This window comes from Trichosurus vulpecula, chromosome 2 (assembly GCF_011100635.1).
Source record: "Trichosurus vulpecula isolate mTriVul1 chromosome 2, mTriVul1.pri, whole genome shotgun sequence".
NCBI lineage: Eukaryota > Metazoa > Chordata > Mammalia > Diprotodontia > Phalangeridae > Trichosurus > Trichosurus vulpecula.
The window spans coordinates 38,342,060-38,361,980 of NC_050574.1; the positions used below are offsets into that span (position 1 = coordinate 38,342,060).

At 44.4% G+C, this 19,921-nt stretch overlaps 1 protein-coding gene across 2 annotated transcripts in view; it reads right to left on the reverse strand.

Annotated features, from left to right (window-relative positions):
• Positions 1–8,920, reverse strand: part of SAE1 (SUMO1 activating enzyme subunit 1) — a 62,947-nt gene extending 54,027 nt beyond the window's left edge. Inside the window, exon 1 of one of the 2 annotated variants that reach the window (XM_036744754.1) lies at positions 8,635–8,920. In XM_036744754.1, coding sequence (XP_036600649.1) covers positions 8,635–8,729 — 95 coding nt within the window. In that variant the 5' untranslated portion in view covers positions 8,730–8,920. The remainder of the gene's footprint in view (positions 1–8,634) is intronic. The other variant, XM_036744755.1, reaches the window with a different exon arrangement.
• Between the last annotated feature and the right edge of the window lie 11,001 nt (positions 8,921–19,921).

Consider the following 19,921-nt stretch of genomic DNA (forward strand, 5'->3'; position numbering starts at 1 on the left):
AGGTAACTGGGGAAAATGGGGAAGTTCAGAAAATAATAAAGAGAAGGGGAGGAGGAGAAGGGAGAAGAGAGAATTGTTTTGGACACACTGAAGTTGGGATGACTACAGAAGGGACATCCAGTTCAAATTGTGCACTGGGCAACCGGTGCTACTGGATCACAGAAAGAAGGAACCTGGGACTAGAAAGCTGGATCTGGGAGTCTTCATCATAGAGATGACAAACCTGGGAGATCAAAGGAAAAGGAATTGAGTGAAAAAGGGAGTGTATGGCTGAGCCATGGAGGGTGACTACAGTTAGGGAGCACGACATGGACGAGCCTCCTAACAGTCCAGCCAGATGGGTAAGAAGAGTATAAAGGCAGAGCAGTGTCACCAAAATTCAGAAAGGACACAGTACCTAGACAGAGAGCAATCAGTAGCGTCAAAGCCTTCAGAGAGGCCAAGAAGGTGAACAACTGAGAAAAAGTCATCAAGGTTGGCAATTAAGAGATTGTTAGTGACTTTGGAGAGAGGTTTCCATTGAGTGATGAGTCAATAAACATTCATTAAGCACCTACTAGTGCCCAGGACTGTGCTAGAGCTACAAATATGAAAACAGAAGGGCAGCCCTTGCCCTCAAAGAGCTTCCAATCTAATGGGAGAAGACAATCCACAAAAGGAAACTGAAGGCATGGGTAAGGGGAGTTACCAGACCCTGGGGCATGGAGGAGTGCAGTCAGATGGGGGAGGGGATGCCTGAGTCCAGCTCTCTCAATGGAGAACTGGCATTCACGGTCCTACCCTCCAATCAGGGAGGGCAGTGATGAGATGGCTATAAGCAAAGGCTGATGGGATCTTACAGGCAGATGAGATTATCCCAATTAGGAGCTTCCTGGGGTCAAGTAGTGCAGCCAGGGGAGAAATGATAAAATGAGAGCTTTTTGCAAACCAACACAGTGATCAGGTGCTGCAAAGGCTGCTCTTCCCATTTTAGAGATAAGGAAATGGAGGCTCAGAAAGGTTAAGGGACCTGTTCCTGGTCTTCTAACCTTGGCCTCCCCCTCTGAACACGGTGCTTTTCCTGCTACAATTCCTCCTTTGGAGTGAGTCTACAGATCTTATCTTCGAATAATCTTGACTAGGCCTTGGCTCAAGAATGAGCTACCTTTTTGAAGAAGGTTCAATGCAAGCTGCTAGTGGGTGGCTGGGTCACATTTCCCCATAGAAAACACTCTACTCAAAGCAGATTGAGGCATATTTTTGTTCACCTTCTTTATTTTTCTTGCCTTTTTTTGCAACATAGCTAATAAGGAATTATGTTTTGCACAACTTTACATGTATAATAGGTATTAACCTTCTCAAAGGGGAGGGGAGTGAGGGAAGGAGACAATTTGGAACTCAAAACAAAACAATGAATGTTAAGACTTTTAAAAACCAATCTACTCAAGAGTAACACAGACTTCAGCCTTCCAGGCCATCCAAGCCCTTAGGCCTAAGTGTCCCTGAAGAACAGAGATCCTATTTCACCAGTACTAGAATGTCACTTGGGATGCTGTTTCTACTGTGAAATCCATTCTGCATTTTAATTTAGGCCATCAGAAATAGCTCCTTCACCCTTCTACCCTAGGAGATGATCTCCAGAATGATGAGTCAGGTGGGAGTAGGTAGAATCACCAATAACTTACTTTTCTTAACAGCTACATTTAGAGAAAACAAGGCACACCTCTCTGCCACATTCCCTGGCAGTGCAGAAATGAAAAACAAAAGCAGCCAGCAATCCACAGCTCCTTTATAGAGCAGCAGCATTTAAAAAGCCCTTTAAAAGCTGCAGAATTCTTTACCTATGTGAACTTAGATCTTTCACAACCACCCTGGGAGGTAGGTGCTATTAATATCATCATTCCCATTTTACAAATGAGGAAACTGAGGCAGTGAGAGGTTAAGTGCAGCCAAACTGGTACTCAGGTCTTCTGACTCCAAAACTATTGAATTTTTAAATTTTCCTCCTGATTAACCTTTTCATTTTTTACACCACTTCACTTATGAATGCATCCCTCTGCCATCTTGTAAACTTTTTTTAAAAGAGAAAAAAACAGCTTAGCAAAAGCAAGCAGCCCATCAATGGTATCTGCCCACATATACGGCATCCTCTGCCAACAGCACCCCCTCTGCAGACAAGGCAGGGAGTCCATTTCCCAACCCTTCCCAGGAGCCAGACTAGGCACTTGTAAGTACCAAAGCTGTCAAGATGCCCACTGATTAGAGAATGACAAGATGTATTGTGGTGCATGAATGGAATGGAATATTACTATCTGGCAAGGAACAACAAATATGAAGAAATCGAGAAAGCACAGGAAGACTTAGATTAACTGATTAAGCAGAACCAGTAAAACAGTATAATCACAACGTAAATATGAAAAACAAAACAAAAACAAGCTAATTATGTGTTAGAAGAGATGAAAAATGTACCTCTCTCCTGTGTGTAAAGGTCTGGGGCAAAGCTAAGATGGTGGAATAAAGGCAGGGATTCGCCTAAACTCTCCCAAATTCTCCTCCAAGCAACGTTAAAATAACACCTCAAAATGAATTCTGAAGCGGAAGAGCCAACAAAAAGTCAGTGTAAAACAATTTTCCAGCCCAAGAAAACTTGGAAGGTGAGCAGGAAAAGTCTGTCACTAAGGTGAGAGTGGAGCAGAGGTCATTGCTGGGAGATGACTGATTTGATGGCAGCTTCCAGAGCTTTCCATCTACCAATGGTAGATTGGTCAGAAGAAAATTATGGGGGACCCTTTGCTGGCACTGGGTGCAGGACTCTGTTACATTGCCCATATATAGTTCTGGGCAACAGTTCCAGGTTAGAAACGAGTACTTGTGCTCTGCTTCACCTTCTCACCCTGCAGGAGACCACTAAACCACAGCACAGACCAGGAAAGCAATGACCACACCTCTCCTTAGATCATATCACCTTGGAGACCCCCATAATTAGCTCTGAAAACAGCAACACAAAAAACACTGGGAAAATGCCCCCTCCACCTCAGGAGCAGAGCCCAACTTTAATATAAAATTAAAAGTCAAGAAGAAGGATGTAAAAAAAATGAGCAAACAACAAAAAAAGAACCTGATCATAGAAAGTTACTATGGTAACAGGAAAGATCAAGACACAAACGCAGAAGAGAACAATGTCAAAACAGCTACATGCAAAGCCTCAAAGAAAAATATGATTTGGTCTCATGCCTAAAAAGAATTCCTTGGAAGAGCTCAAAAAAGATTTTAAAATCAAGTAAGAGAGGTAGAGGAAAAATTGGGAAAAGACATGAGAGTGATGCAAGAAAATCATGAAAAAATAAGACAAAAGCTTGGTAAAGAAGGCACAGCACCTTAAAAAAACAGACCTGGACAAATGGAAAAAGTAGAAAAATTCACTTAAGAGCCCATTAAAAAACAAATTGTTCAGTAGTTTTAGTCATGTACGATTCTTTGTGACCCTAAACAAAAAAGGAAAAAAATGAATTAAAATGAGGGTAATAAAATTTGAACCAACCTACCTCCAAAAGACGAAAGAAAGGAAGGAAGAAAGAAAACACTGCCTATAATGTTATATTGTTAATACGTCAGTTTGGTCTCTCTGCTTTTCCCCTCTTTGGGTTTTTTTTTTGTATTCTTTCTTACAAAGCAGCAGAATATATTTGCAAATAAAAATGATGAAAAAAAATCCAAAGTTATCAGAATAATATCTCACATTTTCTGATTCTGCTGTCTTTGCTATGTTTCTGTTCATACCCAATCTGTCCCCGGTTCTCTGAACTGTTTACAATCATTGTTCCTCAAGATGAAGGACTAGTCTATTATATTCAGGGCCCACATTTCCATTAGCCAGTCTCCAACTGATAAGCTCTCACTTTGTTCCCAATTCCTTGCTACCACATGAAGTGCTGTTATGAATATTCTGATACATGGGATTTTTCTACCTTTGACCTTCAGGGACGTACCTAGCAGTGGGCTCTTGAGGTCAAGTGGCATGGCTATCCAATGCAGAGTTAAGTAAGCAGAACCAGAAGGACAATGTATACAACAATATTATTGTTAAGACAAATAACTTTGACAGGCTTTAGAACTCTTACCATGATGAAATATGGTGTCCACCTCCTGAAGGAGGTGGATGGATTCAGACTACAGAATGAAAGACATTTTTTTTTGGACACATCCAGTGGGGGAATTTGTTTTGACCATACTATTTGTTATGACTATACATGGTTGTACAGATGCTTTGTTTTTCTTTCTTTCTAAATAAGGGGCAGGTGGGGTGGGGAGAGAAGGCAGATTTTTACTGACTGAAAAATAAGCAATTTAATTTTTAAAAAATCGTATAGACATCTAACCTTTTTAACACAATTGCAAATTGCTTTCCAGAATGGCTGGGAAAAAAACCTAGTTATTACGGATTTTACAAAGCCAAAGACCTCTAGCAATCTTTCCATCATCTTAGCCCTTTCCCTTCCATTTCCTTCCAAACTGTTGCACTGACAGAAATCTGGTTCCTTGATAAGACACTGAATCCTTGGCCAATGTCTCCAGCTCAGGATATGCCTTTTCTCACATCCCATGAGGCCAGAAAAGAGAAGCAGGCAAAGTCCTTAATTATTCCTCACTACAGCCTCAAGACTCTTCTTCTGGAACCAGTACTCCATGGTCTCTTCTCCTTTGAGGTTCATTCTACACTTTCCTATAAGACAGCACAGCACTGGATAAAGAGTGCTGGGTTTAGAGTCAAAGACCTTGGTGCTCTGGCTCTTCTTATCTATGGAACCACAGGCCAAGTCACCTGAGCCTTATGAGTCTCAGAAGAGGGTTGTAGTGGATGGCCTCTAAAGACCCTTCTAACTGTAAATCGGATTCTGTGACCCCACCCAGGTCATCACTATAATTATCTACTGTCCCCTGGTCATTCACCCTCTTTTCTCAAGGATATGAGCACCTGGTTCACAGTACCTGTCCCCAATAAGAATTTAATACACCCTTTGATGTCCCTTCAAACACCCAACCTCCCCCCCCTTCAATCCTCTGAACTCCTATGCTGAATGCTTCTGGGAAAGTCAAGTCAACAAGCATTTATTAAGCACCTGTTAATAGGCCAGGCACAAGTATACAAAGAAGGGTAAAAACAGTTCCTGGCTTCAAGAAGCTCACAATCTAATAATAGGAAGAGACAATATGCAAATATCCATGTATATGTGAATATACACACACATACAAACATATAAATGCTAAGTTGGAGAGGAATTCAAAGGAAAGACACTAACGTTGGAGAGAACAAGGAAAAGCTTCCTGCAGAAGGTAAGATTTTAGCTGAGACCTGAATGAAGCCAGAAGGCAGAGAGAGAACATTCCAGAACAGGGGATATCCAGTGAACATGTACACAACTGGGAGCTGGACTGTCTTGTGGGAGGACTAGCCAGTGACTGGACTGTAGGGTACATGGAAGGGAGGAATATATAAGAAGACAGAAAGGTAGAAAAGGGCTACATTATGAAGGGCTTTAAAAGCCAAACTGGATTTTACATTTACTCCTGGAGGCAAAAGGGAGCAAGTACCAGAGCTGAATAGAAAATTTGACTTTCAAACACAAGAATCAAGGGAAGCATGAAAAGGTAAACAAGAAAGAGAAATCATAAGGGACTTACTAAAGTTGAACTGTTTTGTTTACATTCCTACATGGAAAGATGATGTGTATGATTCATGAGACCTCAATATCATAGTAGCTGAAAAGAATATGCATATATATATATGTGTATACATATACATAAGATATGTGTGTCTATGTCTGTATATATGTAGATATGTGTATACATATAAGTATGCATGTATATATATACACACACACACACACAGAGGGCACAGGGTGAGTTGAATATGAAGGGATGATATCGGAAAAAATAAAATCAAATTAAGGGATAAGAGAGGAATATATTGAGAGAGGGAGAAAGGGAGAGACAGAATGGGGTAAATTATCTCACATAAAAGTGGCAAGAAAAAGTGGTTCTCTAGGAAGGGAAGAGGGGGCAGGTGAGGGGGAATGAGTAAATCTTGCTCTCATCAGATTTGACCTGAGGAGGGAATACCATACACACTCAATTGGGTATCTTACCCCACAGGAAAGAAGGAGGAAGAAGATAAGAAAGGGGGGACGACAGAAGGGAGGGCAGATGGGGGGAGGAAGTAATCAAAAACAAACACTTTCGAAAAGGGACAGGGTCAAGGGAGAAAATTCAATAAAGGGGGATAGGATAGGAAGGAGCAAAATATAGTTAATCTTTCACAATATGAGTATAGTGGAAGGGTTTTACATAATGATACGCATGTGGCCTATGTTGAATTGCTTGGGTGGGCGGGGAGGGAAGAGGGGAGAGAATTTGGAACTCAAAGTTTTAAAAACAAACGTTCAAAAACAACAACAAAGAAAAAAGTTTTTGCATGCAACTAGGAAATAAGATACACAAGAAATGGGGCATAGAAATTTATCTTGCCCTACAAGAGAAGAAGGGAAAGGGGGATGGGAGGGGAGTGGGTGACAGATGGGAGGGCTGACTGGGGAATGGTGCAACCAGAATATAGGCATCTAGGAGTGGGCGGGAGGGTAGAAATGGGGAGAAAATTTGCAATTCAAACTCTTGTGAAAATCAATGCTGAAAACTAAATATACTAAATAAAAATAAAAAATAAAAAAAAGGGAGCAAGTGGAGCTCGCTGAATAGGGGGATGATTAAGTGGATGAGGGACTGGAGTGAGGAGAGGCTTAAGGCCAACCAGAAAGCTGTAGTAATAGTCCTAGTGTGAGGAGGAGGTTAGGGCCATTACCAGGGGGGCTGCAGTGTCAGAGGAGGAAGTGTATCTGAGAGAGGTTAAGTTAGAATCTATAGGACTGGGTAAACGACTGGCTATTGGGGGGGGGGAGGTGTAAGAGAGGGTAAGAAGTCATAGAAAGTTAGCCTTTGTGGGAAATTATGCTTTCTATCCATTTTTCTTTCTACAACCATAGCTGGGCCTCATTACTCTACCTACTTTCTCCAGCAGTTTTTCCTGTTCTCATCTCTCCTCTTTGCCCTACCATGACAAATGCCACAGGGCTTCTCTAGTGGCCCTGCAGGTAGCTCAATCTCCTGAAGTCACTAAGCCCTTTCCCTATGATCAATGCCTATCACAATGTATTGCACATAATAGGTTCTCTTTAAAGAGTCTATCAAGGAACTTTATATGCCTAGAATAGGAACCTGGAGACCTGGTTTCTAGTCCTCACTTTGCCACTGAATAGTTTCCTTCATGAACTTGGGCAAAACTGGGCCTTCGGTTTCTCATCAAATAACGAGAATAATAATAATATGCTATCTGCTTCACACACTATGCAAATGAAAAGGCAATCACAGGTCCAGTAAAAACAACCAAACACCCAACATACAGCGAGTTATTATTGTGAGGCCCTTCTCTTCTACCCAAAAATCTACCTCCTGGTTACAGATCAACCTACAAACTCCTCCCTACTCTCTCTTCTCTTCCAGGCATCCCCTTTGTTTTAATAAAACTCCATCCAAGCTCAGTTGGCCCCATCCAGAGTGAGCCCAGATTGGGTCTGCCTGGGGACCTCGAGCCTTCACATCTCAGTCAGGTGCCTCTTCTCCGTTTGGAGGTCTGCAGGGTGCGGCCTCTCTTTAAAGGGCGTGGGATCCGGACTTTCTACAAAACTCCATTTCTGGTCTGCAGCTTTGCTCGGTTGGACCCCTCGGGACTCCATACAACAAGATTCCGCCCCCTTTCGTGTATTGTTTTTCCCCACCCTCCCCCACACAGTAAGCTCCCAGAGGGCAGGAGCTATCATTTTCTCATTTGTATTCCTAATGCCTGGGGCGGTGCTGGCTCTGTGCTGTGGACCCCATTCGGCACTTTCTTGGCAGATACAGCAGAACGGCTCATTTTACAACTGAGGAAACCAAGGCAAACCCAGTGAAGTGACTTGCCCAGGGTCACACAGCAACAACTAAGTGTCTGAGGCCGGACTGGAAGGGCTTCCTGACTCCAAGCCGGGCACTCCATCCACTGTGCAACCTACACTTCCTCGATGTTCAGTGAATTACCTACTTCTCCAACCAGCAAAAGCTCCCATCCCGGGAATTCGGGATGGGGCTTCAGCGGGATTTCAATGATAACAGTTACCGTAAGGAGAAAGGCGCCCCTCCCCCCCCTCCCTTTTCCTCAAAACTTGCTACCCAGAGGGATAAACTTAAGGCTCAGGGTTCTGCAACGAGAACTTGAACCCAGATCTCCCGGGCTCGTTCACATGGCGCACAAGGCTGCCTCATCCCTTAGACTATGCCCCTCCAATACCCCTCCCTCCCTCGAATCCCCCGCGATCTCAATCCCCGGAACCACAAGCACACCCCAGACCTGGCGCTCAGGGCATAAAGACAAAGGGAGGCCAGGCCAGTGCCTGCCCTCGAGGAGGTTACACACTAGGGGGAGAGGTCACGTGGGAGGAAGACAGCCACACGAGAAGCATAAGGGCACCCACCCCGGCCCCGCCCCTCGAGCTAGGCTCCGCCTCCGACCAGGTCCTCCTTCTTCCGGGGGCCCTCCCCCTCCGCCCGCCGCCGGCCGCCCCTCACCGCTTCTGTGCCTCCAGCCCCCACAAGCGGATCTGCCGGTCGTATTGAGCCGCCTCCTCCTCGCTGATGGTGCCCACCTCCTCCTTCTCCACCATGGTGCCGCCGGGCTCCACTCCTCACGCCGCCTCTCTCCTTCTCCTGAAGCCGTCTAACCGGCCAGCTCCTTCCCCGCGCGCCGGCTCGCTACCTACCCGCCAACCGCCAACCTCCTTGGACCCCTCCCCCAGCCGCGCGCTCGCTGCGGCGACTTATGCGCAGCCGCCAGCTTCCGCGCCTGCGCAGAGTCACACCCCTCCCCCGCGCCGGCAAGCATGTGTTCGCCCGTACCACGTGACCTGTACAGGCCCCTCGCCTCTTCCCTCCCCCTTCGCTTATCTCCACCATGGGACCCCTTCCCAGTTTTATGGCTTTCTTACCCATTTTTGCTCCCTTCCCACTACAACTCGGCAGAGCCACGCTGGCTTCCTTAGCTCTGTTCCACACACGCATCTCTGGCCTCTGTGCCTTTGCACTGGTGGCCTGCCATGCCTGCAGTGCCCTTAGTGGTCACCCCAGTTACTTGAGAGCCCTGGTTTCATTCATGACTCAGCTTACTCGCTCAGTCCCCAAAGCCATAGGATAATAGATTTAGACCTGAGAGGACCCCTATCCCCTGCTGAGTCCAACCTCTTCGTATTTTACAGATGCAGCAACTGAGGAACGAAGAGCACCTTGTCTAGGGTCACACAACTGGTATCTGAGGCCTGGTCTTGTTGACTCCAAGTCCAGTGCTCTAGAAAAGACACCAGCATGCCCTTTGAGATGGTATCCCGAGATACCACTACTAAGAATATATACCCCCAGCACTTATTAAGTGCTTACTGTATGGCAGACACTGTCCTGAGGGCTGGGGATACAAAGACAAAATCAAAAGTTTCTTGAGTTGCTTGGGAAGACAGCCCAAGGTCTTAACACCTTAACCTGAAAGGGCCAGGGTCTCCCAATGCATCCAGAACCATCTCTAGACATAGTGATGAATGTCGGGCCACTGGACCCAGATGGCTCTGGAGGAGAAAGTGAGGCTGGTGACCTTGCATAGCCCTCCCTCACTCAAATCAAAGTCAACTGCAAGTCACGTCATCATCTCCCTGATGTCATGGTCCTCTTTGAGAATGAAGGACAAACACGACAACGAGGAAGACAGAGGGAAAGGACTCGTGTACAAAAAGGTTGTTGCAACAACTTCCAATGTCCCTGCTAGCTTATTGTTGTTCCTTCATGACCCTATTTGGGGTTTTCTTGGCAGGGATACTGGAGTGGTTTGCCATTGCCTTCTCATTTTACAAATGAGGAAACTGAGGCAAACAGGTAAAGTGACTTACCCAGGGTCACACAGCTAGTAAGTGTCTGAGGCCATATTTGAACTCAGGCCTTCCCCACTCCAGGCCTGGACCTCTGTCCACCCAGCTGCCCCAAAAGCCCTTTACTCACAGTTTCTTCCATAGGATCATAGATTTAGAGCTGGAAGGAGATCTTTGAGGTCATGGAATTTAACCTCCCTCATTTTAAATGATAACATGACCAGATACCTTAACCAGGTGAAATCAATCAATCTTATTCCTAGGTTTTAGTTTCAATCCATCAGTCAATCATAGGCTTTAGACTTTAAGTGGGAAAAATCCTCAGAAGGGGAATGATGTTGCAGTAGAATCATGTCCAGGAAGGCTGAGGAAATTTCATCGTCTGCAAAATATCAATGGAGTTGAGCTCTGGAATCAATCCCAGAAATTGGCAACCCTGAGAGGCTGAGGGAATCTCCTGCCCTACCCCACCCCCATCCCTTCATCTAGGATGGAGGGCTGGAAGAAGACAATGTGAACTTCAAAGCATCTGAAGAAGGTTGGACTTCCCATCTTCCAAGCAATGCCTTTGTGGCATCCTCGAACAAGCTGGCAGCAGTGTCTGTATTTGGGACCCAAGGGCATGATTTATGGCTCCACAAGGAACACAGCAGAGAAGCTACCCTGTGCCAGGGAGAAATCTCCTGAGCAGCTCACAAATGTGAAAAAAAAAAAAGACTTCCAGCAACCAAGAGCTGTGAGTTACCTGTTTGTCACATTTGCTCCCTAAGCTCGAGCCCACTTGAGCTCTGTGGGAGGATATTTTGTACCTACTGGTCTTACTGTACCCTCTTAGTAAATATTCCTTTTTAGAATTGCTTAAATCTGGCTAACTTAATTGATTCTGAGCTGATGACCCTGTTATGTATGTATTAGAGGGAGCTAGATCAATCAGTTAACATTTAGTAGGGCCCGTACTATGTGTCAGACACTGTATAAAGCTGGAGATACAAAAAGAGGCAAAAAAAAACCCAGTTCCTACGCTCAAGGAACTCAGAATCTTATGCACACCAGTGGGGGCTCATGAGCTATAGCACTAGAAAAGACGCCACCCAACTCTTCTTCAGGGGTACACCCAGAGCCATGAAGGGATGCGCTGATTGTGTCCAAAAAATTTCATGTCTGAGTCTTCAATTGAGTCCATCAGCTCTTGGTCAGGAGATGGGTAGCATATTCATCTTCCTAAGGTGCAGGTTTGACCGTCATCACTCCCCTAGTCAACAAATTCTATGACTCTCTCTTGTCTCCAGGATAAAATAAAAGATCCTCTGATTTTTGGTTTGGCTGCTTCCAAGGGAAGGAGAGAGGGCACCCTGGGATCACTCTAGAGTTTCTTCTGACTTTGTCTTAAGACATTCCTCTAGTGACTAAAAGAGTCATCTGGGATTTTTTTTTTTTTGCCAGATACGTTCTAGAACACTCACTGAGAACAAAAAATAAATAAAAAACAAATTAAGTTGCAACTAGGTGGTTCAGTGGATACAGCACCAACCCTGGAGTCAAGACGACCTGAGTTCAAATCCAGCATCAGACACTTCCTAGCTGTGTGATCCTGAGGAAGTCACAACCTCAATTGCCTCCAAAAATAAATTTTAAACTGGAGTAAAAGAGGTAACACAGGTCAAAATTACCCCACTCCATTTTAGCCCTGATATTTCAAGCAGCATTGCTACACTCTCCTTTGTCTTCAGGATCCTTGAAGAGTTTGACCTTTGTTTCCTTTGATTAATTCACTGTCTTTCATTGAGTCTTACTAGGTGCTAAGCCCCAGACCCAACCCCCTATTAGGTGCTAAGCTTATGTGGGTGTGAATTGGTAACTAGGATGGGGCTCCAGGTGGGGCCAGTGAAGGGAGGTGCTAACACCAGAGCCAATCGAACAAGCCTAAGTTCTGGTCGCTCAGATGACATTTGATGACATCTGAAACTGCATAAAAAGGGAAGACAGAGCTATTTGCTCAGGGCTCTCATTCACGGTGGCTGCTGATGTGGAAACTCCTAGAAGCTGTAGCTAAGGGACCTGCAGCTTGTAAACCAGATGTTGGGACTTTGTTAAACTTTGGTAACTATGTATTGGGATTTGAATCAGACAAGGTCTGTCTGTTGATGTTTGTAGTTTGTATTTGCTCTGAAGTTCAGGGTGCTGGCTTTTTTCCCTGAACTAAGTGAATGGTATTTGTATGGTGAATTAAAGTAGGATTGTTAACCCCTTAACGTTGCTTTCCTTAGTAAAGTGGATCAAAAGGACTTGGGCTTGCAGTGTTCTGTGTGCTGGTTGTTGTTGGTTTTACACCCCCACTGCAGCTGCTAGCTGGATTGTTGAAACATCCTTCCTTTCCTATCTTGACTCCTTAGTGAACCAGTGTTCAGTTCTGCACTGTCCTCTCTCTAATCTCCTGCCCCCTTATCTTGTTGATGATCTTGCCCTACTAAACCTCAGCCCTGGAGGACTCCCACCGTCTGTTGCCTTCATTCCTACTCACATGCTGCTGAAGGAAGCTAGAGAGAATGGAGAAACCGTGCTAACTGGGTCCGAAACAAATGTGTTTCATAATCTCAACTGGGCACTCGCTGCCTTTTAAATCTCCCTAGTCAAATCTCTATCCGGCTCACCACAGCACCTTCTCAGAACATTTTCATTTCTCCTCAAGCCTATCATGGCAGAATCTGGCCTCCTATTTTATTGAAAAAAATTGAGGCCATTCTCTAAGAACCCCCTTTATCCCCCCCTTTTCATTTCAAATCTCTGAGATGTCTTCTGCTGCCATCTCAAATGAAGAGGTGGCCCTTCTCCTTGCCAAAACTAACTCTTCTTCTGCATGCATGAGTGGTTCCACTCTCTTCTCCAGCAGATTATTTCTTCTTATCATCCACTCACTCCAGAATCTTCAATGTTACTTCCTTATAGCCTGCAAACATGCACATATCTCCCATATACTCAAAATAACCTCATGAAAAATAACATTCCCGATACCTATCATTCTACCTTCCCTCCCTTTTGAGGCTAAACTCCTTAAGAAGAGAGCCTATGGGGAAGCTACGTGCATAGAGCTCCAGCCCTGGAGTCCATAGGATCTGAGTTCAAATCTGGTCTCAGACACTTATTAGCTGTGTGACCCTGGGCAAGTCACTTAACCCCAATTGCTCAAAAAGAAAATTGGGTTATACTTGGTATCTCTATTTCCTTTCCTCTATACCTCAACTTTTTCTTCTCTGATTTCATCACTCAATTAAAGCTGTTCTCTTCAAAGTTACCAATGATATCTTAATTGTGAAAATTAAGGCCTTTTTTTTCCAATCTTTATCCTTCTTCACCTCTCTGTAAACTTCGACTTTCTTGATTACATCCTTTTCCTAGGTACTCTCTTCTCTCTAGGTTTCACTTTTGGTTCTCCTCTCTGTAGGGTTCTTCCCTAACACTGACTTGGGTGACTGACAGTCACCCAAGACTCTGATGTGGGCCCTTTTATCTCCTCCCATCATACAATTTCACCTGGTGATCTCTTCAGCTCCTGTGGATTCAATTGTCATTTATTTCTCTGCTGATGATTCTACGTCCAGCCCTAAACTCGCTCCTGATTTCCAGTCTTATGTCTCCAGCTCTCTATTCAACATCTCAAACTGGATGTCCTACGTAGACTTCTTAAACTCAACATATTTATAACTGAACCCATTCTCTCCTCAGTCCCTCACTTGCTCCCAAAGCCTCCTTTCCTCTTAACTTCTCTGCTACAATTGGGGGAACCACTGTCCTCTCAGTCACCTGAAGCCTAGGTGTCATCTTTGACTCTATACCCTCCCTACCCACCCTCTCCTAGCTCACATAGTTAATCAGTTGCCAAGTTCAGGTGATTCTACCTTCATAACATCTTTCACATAGGCCCCCTTCTCTTCTCTGATGCTGCCACTACCCTGGTACAGAACCTTGTCACCTCATGCTTGGACAATGGTAATAGCCTGTTGGCTGGTCTCCCAATCTCAAGTTTCTTATTCAAAGTCCACTAACATTGGTTTCCTTGCTGTTCCTTGAGCTACAAACTCCATCTCTTAACTCAGGTCACTTTCATTAACTATCCCCCATGCCTGGCATGTTCTCCTTCCTCATCTGTTTCCTGGCCTCTCTGGCTTCCTTTAAGGCTCAACTGAAATTTGACCTTCTACAACAGGGCTTTCCAAAATTCAGCTCACAGGCCATATGGGGCCTGCAGAGCTCTCACTAAAATGGCAAATCAAAATATATTATCTGTTGTTTCAATAAAAACCTAAGGTTGGACAGCCCTGTTCTACAAGAAGCTTTTCTAGGCCCCTTTAGTATTATTGCCTCCCCTCTTGATTATCTTCAATTTAACCTATGTGTCTTGCTTGTCCATAGTTGTTCACGTCTGTGTCCCCTATATTACATTATGAGTTCCTGAGAATAGGGATTTTTTTTTGTTTGTTTGTATCTCCTCTCTAAGTACGGTGCTTGGTATTGACCACAGGCAATCACAACTTCAGCTAACTCGTGTGTGAAAACTGGGTTTATTACAAGAGAAATGAACTCGCCTGTGGAGCCCAGAGTTCACAAGCCATACAGAAGTTTGCATGTTTATGACAGACAACAGAAGGAAGAGGAGAAAAAACAAATCTCCATCCAAAGAGGCATGGCATGGGAGGGGAAAGATGCAGTGAAGGTGGGAAAAGGAGCTAGGCCAGGATAAAAGCCACATTCTTCTCCCTTGGGACCCCCTAGCTACTGTCTGGTGCTTGTCTTGACTCCCAAAGATACATACAAACAACAAATTATGTCAGCTGGGGGCAGGGGTGGGGGGTGGCACTTGACACATTCAGGGTCTCCTGCATGCTCTGCATCCAGTGTTTCTGGAAAATATGGCAAACTCAAAAAGACAAGTTCAGGGGACCCCTTAACAGCACGTAGTAGGTACAGTCTATTCTGGTATAACATAAAATCATCAGAGCATGCATAGGCTGCATCATAGTATGCAAAATCACACAATAAAACCACAGCACCACAGGGGAAAATGGAATTATGGGTATAACACTAAAAAACTTCACCAATGACCTTTAAAAAAAAAGGTCTAACAAGAATGATGGCCAAGTTTTATACATGTTAAATGGTTAATAAATAAATAAATACTATAACAGATAGTGTCAGTGTCCATGGCCTTAAGCTGTTCCTTGGCCCTGGTTCCCATGGTAGCAGGCTGTTAAAGTTGATGGCAAGAAGCCATAGGGTGGCATTAGAAGCGGGCCCTGGCTATCCCAGAAGATACTGGGCATGGGGGATTGAGCAGTAGGGGTGGAGTGCCTGAGTGTGGACCAGTCTTCTGCCCAAAATTTCTAATACAGCAGAAGATATACAATAAAGGTGGCTCTTTATCTTGAAAAAAGGCCTGAAGTTTGCTTGTGGAAGTGGGTGTTATAAGGGTTGCAGCTTGTGAATTATTGTGAAGTAAGTAAAATTTCTCACTGATGACAATCAGAAGATAGAGTCTATGCGAACATGAAAATCCCATCATGCTTAGGTGGGTCCCTAACATATCAACCTTGTGTTAAGCTTATATGGAAATCTAGGTATTCATACTTAACAAATTCTTGTTGACTGGCTGACCTTAAATTAACTAGCTTCCAAGATGTTTCAATCAATCAACTACAGACTTTAATTGTGAAAAGTCCTTCAAATGAGTGACATTGAACAAGGCTGGTCATGCTCCAGGACCCATCTCCAAGTTATGAAGCTAGGGTAACTGGGGTAATTCTGGAAATTGGAACAAGCATGGTATTCCAGTAAGATCTCTGAAAAGAAATCTGCTGTGGTGTGGAGATAGGAGGGAGCCTACTTTGGTTGGAGGAAGGCCCTGTGAGCTTTGAAGGGTCCAGAGGATGTTGGACTTTCTATCTTCAAATCCTAGGGAAGTGACATCCCACAGAAGTGAAGAGATTGGGAGTCAGGGTCCAAATCCTGATTTCATAGCTCCATCAGGAGCTGTTAAGGGCTCCCCTGTTGACAGAGCCTAGCCATGCCCCTGGTGATAAGGTAGATGAGATTTGGAGTTGGCTTATCCGGAAAGAATTCAGGGGGCAGAGGTTCTCCTAGTCAAGAGGGCTTTATTGAGGCAAAAGCAGCAGGCTAGCCCTGGAAGGACTAGCAGTATGAGAAAAGACAGGGGCTTGCTTTTCTACATATGTTTTAGGCACTCAGCTAGGGGTGAGAGTATGCTCCTATGTGGGCAGTTAACCATAGGGAAGGATGTCAGGAGTAGCAGGTGTGTAGGGTACTTTACAAAACAGTTCAGGGACATGAACACAAAACAGAGAACTTAACTGGAAACATTCGAAGTTATGGACACAAACCACAGGGGCTAGTCACATACACAGAAATAACAAGGTTTTCCTGTCAACAGACAGAGCCCCCTGTTACTGGGCAGATTTAGATTTAGGCAAGGCTCTCTCTGTTGCTGGGCGGAAGTCAGACTCATCACTGGGATGCTGCTTGGACAACTTACTAGTGTGAAGACTTACAGCAATTGGCAGATGCAAGTTGTTTTTGCCCCATGTGCTCCCTAAGCTTCAGCCCACTTTCCTTAGGGCTCTCTGTAAGCGCTTGTGGGTTCGTCCCAGACCTTTGGGAGGATGAGCCAGCTCTGCTTTGGCCATGAGGCAGGATCAGGGATTTCTCAACAACCCTCAGGTACTCTTCAGGAAGTGGCAATCAAATTATTACAGCCAGTGGTTACTTGGGAAAGGTATGACAAAACAGTGCTTTGCTCAGAATCACAGGGCTTTTGAGGCTTTGGCTGCCCAGGCATCGTCACCACATCTCCCCTACCCGTTCTTGTCAGCCCCATTTCTCCTGGGCACTTTTCCCATGGCACTCTTTTAGTTAATTCTCTGGACTTCCTAGCCTATTGGTAACAAATTGACCTTTATATTAAAGATGGTCTGCCTGCCTCCCCCATTATTTTGAATATATATTGTATTTGCTTTTCCATGTACATGTTCCCCCAACCCCCCCCCCCCCCCCCCCACCAAAAGATTATAAGCTCCTTGGGGGTAGAGGCATTTTCATCTTTGTCTTTCTCTCCAAGCTTAGCACAGTGCCTGGAATGTGAGACAATAAAGGCTTTTTGAATTGATTTATATACAAAGTAATACAAGGTAATTTCAAGATAGAGAAATTGTTAATAACAGGGAAAATCAGAAAAAAAGCCTAATTTAGGAAGTGGCCCTGTGCTTTGAGGAACTCTAGAGATTCACCAGCTAGGTGGTGAAGTGGATAGAGTGCTGGCCCTGGAGTCAGAAAGACATCTTCCTGAGCTCAAATCTGGCTTCAGATACTTAAAAGCTGTGACCCTCACAACCACAAACATTGATTCTGTGATGACTAACTTTGACAGACTTGGATCTCCTCAGCAATACAAGGCTCAGAGACAGTTCCAAAGGACTCATGATGGAAAAAGCTAGCTACATCCAGAGAAAGAACTGTGGAGTTTGAATGCAGACTGAGGCAAACTATTTGCTCTCTCTCTTTTTTTCTTTCCTCTTTTTTTGTTGGTTTGTTTCTTCTCTCTCATAATCATTCCATTGGTCATAATTCTTTGCAACTTGACTATTGTGTAAATAAGTTTAATGCAAAGGTTTATGTAGAATCTGTATTGGACTGCATGCCATCTTGGGGGGAAGGAGAGGGAAGTGAAGAAAATTTGAAACTCAAGAACATGTAAAATTAAGTGTTGTAAACTAAAAATAAAAAATCTAATTAAAAAAAGGTGTGACCCTGGGCAAGTCACTTAACTGTATTTACCTCAGTTTTTTCAACAACTAAAAGGAGTTGATGAAAGAAATGGCAAACCACTCCAGTATCTCTGCCAAGAAAACCCCAAATGGGGTCACAAGGAGTTGGACAGGGCTGAAAACTACGGAACAATAATAATGAAATTCCCAGGGGCAAAAGTGAGGAAGAAAGGCATTTCACTTGTGGAGAAAGCTGATGGGGTAATGAGACCTGGACCCCTAAAAGGAAAAGACCATGTCTTTGAAAGCAACCCAGTCCCTGAATTTTCCCATACATTTCAGTAGCCCGGATCACCCTCGCCTCTGCCCAAGGCATCTGTCCCACCAGTCTTTTCACCGTCCCTCTTGGCCCACTGCAGACTACTTAATACTCCTTTTGCTGTTGCACCTGGCCCACCCCAGATCACTTACATCACTCCTTAAACCCGTTCGTTCACTGTCCTTTTTGTATATAAGCATCAGTCTCACCCCCATCAAGTTGCAGGTTCACCAGGAACCCTGCCTACTTCTATTGGTGTTACAATAAAACTTTTCACTTGACTGGAAGAAGGTATGAATGCGTGAATTCATTCCAGGCAGATGCCACCCTGTACCCTGACATTTGGGGTTCTCAGCAATCCCAAACTGCCTAAGAACCACTTTTATATTGTACAGGAATCTAGAACAGGAAACCTCTATCTAGCAGGCTAGTTGATCTGGAAGAGAGTGGGTAGGGAGGTGAGAATATAAAAGACTGAGAAGGCAGGAGGAAGACAGTGTTAGATTTTTGACAGCCTTCGAATGCTGGGCTGAGGGAGTTCTATTCTATCCAAGAGCAATCTAGAGTTGTTGAAGATTTCTGAGTACGGGGAATTGACAGAGTCAGATCTGTGATAGGAATATTAATTTGGCAATTGTGGGTAAAAAAAATATGCTTGCTGATGATCATCATAATTTTTATAGATTAAGAAACTAAGGTTCATAGAAATATATTGACCTGCTCAGTCACATGAGTAATCAGTGAAACTTGGAATTTGAACTCAGGTCTCCTAACTACCTGGTCAAATGCTAGGGATCTTGGGCAGGTGGCTTATCTTTTCAGCCCAAATATCCTCATCCTCTCCCCATCTTGAATTTATTTGATATTTATTAACGTATGAATGGGGAGAATGGCTAGAAGGAGGATCCACCAGTTTTGAGCCTGTGTGCACCATTTTGATTGTTACCACCTTCTAGGCTAGCTAAGCTTGCTTCCAGGCATGTGTAATGGGGCTGACTCAGAGTATGAACAGGTATTCTGTGTGTCATGATTAAAGGTTTTTTAATTGGGGAGCTGCTGAGCAGGAAGGGAGTGTATAAGTCAACAAGCATTTGTGTCCATGTACAAAAGAGTGGGGGAGGGGCCGTGTGTTCGTGCAATTTGACCTGTTTCCTGGCTGTGTTCCTGTGAAGAAGAATGCTCTAAGCTTCTGGATGAAAGGCCCCTTCTCAAATCTGATTGCAATATGGCTTCAAAGCCACATTATGGCTATATTGATCCTGCCTCTATTTCTGTCTTGGAAGAGATATCCTCTTCTTAGATGAAGAAAGATGGAACAATCTTGTGATATTCAAAAGTCTGGGGGGCCAGAGGTCTCCGATGAGAGTCCATGCCAGGGGCAGGAACCTTCAGCCTTGAGGCCACATGTGGCCTTCTGGGTCTTCAGGTTTGGCCTTTTAAGTCCAAGTTTTATGGAACAAATCCTTTTATTAAAGGGGATTTGTTCTGTGAAGTTTGGATTCAGTCAAAAGGCCACACTTGAGGACCTAGAGGGCCACATGTGGCCTCTAGGCTGCAGGTCCCCCACCCCTGAATTAGATGGTATTGGGATACAAATCACTGGGTCAGTCAGTGATATTAGGCAGATGCCCTATAATTGGCAATTGATATATTGGGGGAGAGGACAGCTAAATGGCACAGTGGATAGAGTGCCAGACCAGGAGTCAGGAAGATGTCTTCCTGAGTTCAAATGCGGCCTCAGACACTTACTAGCTCAGTGACCCTAGTCATGTAACCGTTTGCCTCTGTTTCCTCATCTGTAAAATGAGTTGGAGAAGGAAATGTCAAACCATTCCAGTATCTTTGGCAAGAAAAAC